At 39.6% G+C, this 6,853-nt stretch overlaps 1 protein-coding gene across 1 annotated transcript; it reads right to left on the bottom strand.

Moving 5' to 3' along the window:
• Positions 1-1,766: 1,766 nt before the first annotated feature.
• LOC129245913 (diptericin A-like) lies at positions 1,767-2,114 on the bottom strand. The gene has a single exon (XM_054884352.1). The coding sequence runs from the start codon at positions 2,036-2,038 to the stop codon at positions 1,784-1,786; it is 255 nt and encodes an 84-aa protein (XP_054740327.1). The 5' UTR covers positions 2,039-2,114; the 3' UTR covers positions 1,767-1,783.
• Positions 2,115-6,853: the final 4,739 nt, after the last annotated feature.

The raw sequence follows: 6,853 nt of genomic DNA, 5'->3' as shown, positions 1-6,853 counted from the left end.
TTTTTTTTCAAACATAATAAGTAAATTACAATGTTTAATTACACTACAACTAGTTCAGAAACTAACGAGCAGTTTGATTCGAAAATAAATTACAATTGATAAAAAGAAATTACAAACAATATTTCTTATTTTCTGTTAATAGCCAGCAAGTTCATGTGGTTTTTTCCTCTTTAATCTTCGAACTGGGCACGGGTTACTAAGGATGCTCCTAGCTTCTTCGTTTACATGCCCTTGAAGTCGAATTTGGTGCGCTTCTGCTATTTTCTTAATTTCTTCAGTTACAGTGTTAACTTTAAGATCCCGATGAATATCAGCATTTCTGACGTACCAGGGTGCTTTAACGATGATTCTCAGCACTTTGTTTTGAAAGCGTTGTATTACATTGATATTTTCTTCACTGGCGCAACCCCAAAGCTGTGCACCATAGGCCCATAATGGTTTTAATGTTTGTTTATAGACCAATAATTTGTTATATATGGATAAATGCGATTTCCATCCAATTAGCCAGTTCATTTTGTTTAGCCTGATGTTAAGCTCATTTCGTTTTATTTTTATATGCTCTTTCCATCGCAACTTCGCATCTAGGGTAATACCTAGGTATTTTGCAGTATTAGCGAATGGGACTTTTTCATTAGAAATCATTATTGGTTGGTATTTTGTAATTTTATTTGTAAAATTCACGTGAATGGATTTACTGTTATTGAGTTTGATTCCCCATTTTCTCGTCCATGATACCATAGAGTCGATTGCAGTTTGAAGGTTCCTTGCAGCTTTTTCTTCTGTCTTTTCAACACATAAAATTGCAGTGTCGTCAGCGAAGGTGGCAGTTAAACAATTTGCCATTAGTGGTAAATCTCGGGTATAAAGAATATACAGGATTGGACCCAGGATGCTACCTTGTGGTACGCCGGCTTTTATTTCAACCAGTTCAGAATATTCCTTTCCCTGTTTAATTCTTAAATATCTTGAAGTAATATATGACTCCAGCAGACTACAATATTGGTATGGGAGGCAAGTCTTTAATTTGTAAATCAAGCCTTCATGCCATACTTTATCGAACGCCTGTGCGACGTCGAGGAAAACTGCTGAACATACCTTCTTTTCCTCTAATGCTTTTTCGATTTCTGATATTATTCTATGGACTTGTTCCAACGTGGAGTGTTTACTTCGGAAACCAAATTGGTGAGAAGGTATTAGATCTTTTAATTCAATAATCATCTCTCAGTTGAAAAGGTTGGTCATATCCCTCAATTGTGGCAAATATTTAAAGCTAATACATATAATGAAACGGAAATTATTTCCAAATGTTAGAAACTCCAATTTGGGGGGAAAACAAAAATAAAGAATTAATCTACTCTGAGAGCACTTTTCTAAACTAATCTAATTATCGACCAATTGACTCGGAAGAAATTTAAAAGTAGTATTCGCGTAATAAAATCATTCAAGGTCAACTGAATGTTATTGGTTCTCGGCGGTACTACTGAGGATTATTTTGAGGTTATTTTTGATTTGAGGATATATTTTGATTTTTTTATGATTATTGGTATGGACGACCACCACTCTTTCGTAAAACCGATAACTTACCTAATTTTTTTATTTTATTATTAAGTCCAAGAAAAGTTTTAAGTCAGCAAACGCTCAAAACTTTTTCCGTCATCTAATAAATATTTTATTTAATTTCTTTTAAATAATACTTTCATCTCAAATACAATCACCAGAACTAAACAAAATAAATCACCAAAATACTGTTCACTCCTACGACGCCGAATGCCTAAGCACTTTTTTAAAATCTAAAAGTATAAACCCCACCAACACCCCAATTCGGCGGACTATTTCCATAGCGACCACCCAGATGCTGAGCATATTGGCCTGTTGCATCGAAGGAATGACGACCACTGCCACTCTGCCAAACTGGGACACGCGCATGGACACTCAAATCAAGACCTTTGCCTGGACTGCCACCTCCCTGGATATTTAACTGGCGCTTCACACGCTGCGCCTCGGCCTGCTCCAATGCATAGTTTTCGTTATAGGGCATCTGAAATATTTCACATGATTACAGTTATATTGGATAGAAACTCATTATATTGCTCACTGTTATATCCAAAGGACTCAACTCTTGTAGTTGGTTATCCATTCTTGGGTTGGGATATGCCACAACCATACTGAGTGCGCATAACAGTACAAATAATGCAGCGGACATACTTTAATTATAAAAACCTTTGCAGCTTCAAATGAAGAAACGAATTAACTGATAGTAAAGTCTCTCGCGGTGCTTTTATAAAGCCGTAGCAGACTGTATAGCGTGCACAAGTTAGAAAATCCCCCGTCGAGAATCCCCTAAGTCGTAAACTGGAAGAATACAAGAGATGGATTCGAGCCCGATTCGCATTGATAAGTTCGGTGATTTTTTACGTTCTTTAAAAAATTAATTAATAATTTAATTGATGATTTTAATTGCGGAATTGCCAATGACTTTCCGCGCTCCACTCAAATCAAGGCGGCAACGTCTTCAGCCGTTATCATTTCATTAAGCACCAAAAAGTTTTTTTTTATATGTCTTACTTATCATTTTTTCTTTATGCTCTTCTTTATGCTCTCTTTATATTCCAAGCATCAACTTTTAAGGTATTAAAAAGTTAAATTTTGTATTATTCCACGCTTAGGTAGAGCAACTTAGGCCAAGTGAATTTTATTTGTATGTGTGCAATTTCTTCGACATTGCCTGGGTGGGAAGGTGAAATAGATGAAGTACCACCCTGGCACTCCTCCCCAAGTAGCACTAATGCGCAGTTTTGACACCTTTTTGAAACCTCTAACGGGCAGATATCTACAGTTAACCATAGCTGTTGGTGAAATGGAGAAGCTCGAAGGGATCTAGGTTGGAGGATGCAGGCTATCGAAGAAAGGAGCAACCAGTGACTTTATCCGTCTAGCTGTCAAACGCGGACATTTACAGAGAAATAATCTCCTCTCAATAGTCTTCTTCTCTGAAAGGTCCCCACAGCTTTTGCAATGGGGGTTAAATGGTAACACTAGCTTTTCAGCGTGTGCGCCGATCGTCCAATGACCGGTAAACACAGCTTCGGATTTGGAAATTGAATGGCATGGAGTCTCCTGAACTTTTTGCTATCTACGTCTGTTGTACTGGGGCCAAAGAGGTTTCGAAATAGCGCACGAAGAAATGGAGCTCCATCTGTCTTGCACTTTTCTAAGAAGTAAGTTGTGAAGTTCCGCTTTTGATATTGTGGCTGTGGCTGGGAAAAGTGATCGTTTTTTTTAACAATCATTAGCCTTGGTCGAAAACTTCTTAATTCTAATAACATGGGAAAACAGAAAGGTTTAGCAGATCGGGAAAGAGGACATTTCGATATCTTCACCTCAGAGGGACTTTCAAATCGCCAAGTTGCTAAAAAAATTGGTCGAAGTCCAAAGGATGTGCATTTTTAAGTGAAAAAGGTGCCTCCTACGGTAAAACTACAAAGGCAGAACTGTGATGGCTTTGACACTAAAGGAAACACGCAAAATCCTTAGGATTGCATCAAGTTCCGCTCTTTCAACAGCAAAAGTTAAAGAAATGGCAAATGTTGCAGCACCAGCAAAACCATTGCTCGAAGGGCTATTCTAAAAGCGCCACATCTGAAGCATACAAAGTTACAAAAGACACCCACCTTTGAATGAATTTCGCAAAGAACGCCGCCTCGATTGTGCAAGGAACAGCATAGATTTGAATTCCTTTCCAAATAACGATCCCAATGAATGGAAAAAAGTAGTATTTAGTGACGAAAAGAAGTTCAAGCTGGATGGACATTAGGCCGGGTCGATTTGTGGGGAGGCAAAAAAATCGCCCATTGCTCTGTGAAAATCATATTCTAGGGATCAAAATAAGAAACTTTGCCGAAGGAACCATACCTCTAAAACGAATTCTGATGTCCCCCAATTTGGGTCGAACTTTCTAGTTTCTTTTCCCATGTAAAGGCCAAAAATGGTGATATTTTGAAATGATTGTATGGGGAACCCCCCAGGGGAGTTCCAGGGGATGTGCCACTGGCATGGGTAGATCGGCCGTCCAAAGTTAGTGGGGTTCGGTCATACATTTGGACTCGATTGGAGCACTCTAAATGGGTCAAAGTGGGACTTTTCGTTCGACCCAAATTGGGGGACATCAGAATTCGTTTTAGAGGTATGGTTCCTTCGGCAAAGTTTCTTATTTTGATCCCTAGAATACGATTTTCACAGAGCAAGAAGCGATTTTTAAATCGATCCGCCCTAGTGGACATCCATTCCGCAATTACTATTCCCATAACTTGAGAAAGGAAGAAAAGTGACTCAGTCGACATCACTCTGTAGAGAGGATGTTATGGTTTTGGTATGGGAAGCAATATCTTAATCGGCGCATTCGAATTGAAAATTATAGACTACAAATTGACGGCAAACAGCTATAAAGCTCTGTTAGACTCATCTTTTCCCCAGATTCGTGAAACATTTGGGCCTATTAATTGGATCTTTCAACAGGATAATGCATTGGATCATTCAAAGATATTGCAGTACCACTTCAAGTGGGGTCAAAACTTGGATTGCGTCCTAAAAACATTGAAACTTTAGGATGGCCACCGTATTTCCCAGTTCTGAACGCTACTCAAATTCTATGGGTATGGCTTGCTCGTAAGGTTTATGAGAATGGACAACAAGATAAAAATTATGAAAACGACCTGGTCTGAAATTTCATTTCATTAATCTTTACAGGGTCCGGCACTCGAAGTGAAACCAACTTCAAACTACTCACGCAGCTGATTCGCGGGCATCAGCTGTTGGTTAGTTGGCTAATTGACAGTCCAGAGTATTGTTTACAAGCGCGCAGAAACATTTTGCCGAGAGTAAACGCGAAAAAAGAAAATCAGTAATGGATCTCAAAAAAAATAGTGTGCTTACATTATATTTGACTGGAAAATCACAACCATCGATTGTTCCTGAGCTCGAGCACCTCAAAGCAAATAAAGTTTTTGGTAATTGCACCTTCACTCGTTACAATGATGCCGGTAGCATCGCGAAACGTAATGGAGGTGGTCATAAAAAGACTGCAACGTCACGTGAATTGCTTCAAAAAGTGAAGAAGCGACTTGAGCGAAATCCCCGACGAAGTGCCAAACAAATGGCGAAAGAACTGAAAATATCTGACCGTAGGAACCGCCACATACTAAAAAAAGATCTCAAAGTCAAGATCCAAAATACAAAAGGCGCATGATCTCACACCAAAGCAGCAACAAGTCAGATTTGAGAGAGTGAAGGAGTTGCTTCACTTGTCCGAAAGCGGTCAATTTCCAAACATTGAGTTTTCTGACGAAAAAACTTTACAAATTGAGCAATTCGTAAACTCGCAAAACAATAGGATTTGTTTGACCGATCGTTCATACGAGTATTTGTGTCATCGATTGGGCACCAGCCACAGGAGGCGGCACCCGTCACAGGTAATGATTTGGGACGCTGTAACCCCAGATGGGCGCTCTCCAATCGTTTTCACAGAGCCTGGCGTCAAGGTAAATGCGAAATATTATCGGGAAAGTATTCTTGAGGTTGCTCTGAAGCTGTGGGCAGAGAAACATTTCGGTGGCAGACCATGGATGTTTCAGCAGCTTTTGGCACCGTCTCACAAAGCTCGAGTGAACGAAGAATGGCTAAAAAACAACGTTCAGAAGTTCATAACGTCCACACAGTGGCTCTCAAATTCACCAGAAGCGAATCCGATGGATTATTCTCTTTGAGCGATTTTGGAGAGCAAGGTCCAAACTGAAAGATTCACCAGTCTCGAAGCGCTGAAAAAAGCTATTGTTCGCGAGTGGGCCAAAATACCTGCAAGTTACATTCGGGCAGCTTGCGATTCGTTTCTGGACCGTCTCAGGGCCATAGTCAAGGCAAAAGTAAATTGATTCTTAATTTTGTATTATTTTCACACATTTTTTACTTTGAATTGAATAAAAGTAGTTTTCCAAACTAAATGGCCTTTTTAATTGGTTACACTTCTAGAGCCGGACCCTGTAATGTAGTGCGGAATCTATTCTCTTTTGCTCGTGTGTTTGACTGCTGGTGTTGATAAGGTTCCTGCGTGAATGAATGCATGGGTGAAAAAAGTAACAGCGCTGTCGATTTTTTCTTCATTTTTACGTGGTAGTCAATTGCGCTTTTAATAGTTTGTGGGAAAATTTCCCAGTCTGTGTTTTTATTATATAATTTTGAGAAACATACTTGGAACTCAAGAGTAGTTTGATACATTGAAATGATATTGCTGAATGATCTGTTGTCGAAGTCGAAGTTAGGTTTAGTTCCGAGGTGATTTATATATACAGCTGCCAAATATGATTCTTTCATAGCGTTACAACGCAGGGTGCGTCAAAGCTTCCTTCAAAATGCTCCGCCAATGCTTCGGTCTATCTTGAGCTGTTGCTTCGTAGTTACGTATTCCCAGCTTCCTAAGATCGTGTTCCACTGCGTCTATCCAACGGTTCCTCGGTCTGCCTTTGGCCTTCACGCCCATTAGCTTTCCTGTCAAGGCTTTCCTCACGGTATAGTCAACAGGCATACGGATCACATGACCTAGCCATCTTATGCGCTGCGCTTTCACAAAACGCACAGCTGTCTCGTTCTGAGTTAGATCGGTCAGTTCAGAGTTCAATCGGATCCTATAGGTACCATTATTCATTCTTATTGGGCTAAAGATCTTTCTTAAAATTTTTGCTTCCATGCAAGCAATCTGAGCACAATCATCAACCTTAAGAGTCCATACCTCACAACCATATGTTAGGATTGGTCGAATAAGAGTCTTGTACATAGTGAACTTTGTAGCTTTAGACTAGGT

This window comes from Anastrepha obliqua, chromosome 4 (genome assembly GCF_027943255.1).
Source record: "Anastrepha obliqua isolate idAnaObli1 chromosome 4, idAnaObli1_1.0, whole genome shotgun sequence".
Lineage (NCBI taxonomy): Eukaryota > Metazoa > Arthropoda > Insecta > Diptera > Tephritidae > Anastrepha > Anastrepha obliqua.
The sequence above is the reverse complement of the archived record's forward strand: the minus strand, read 5'-3'. Positions and strand labels throughout refer to the sequence as shown.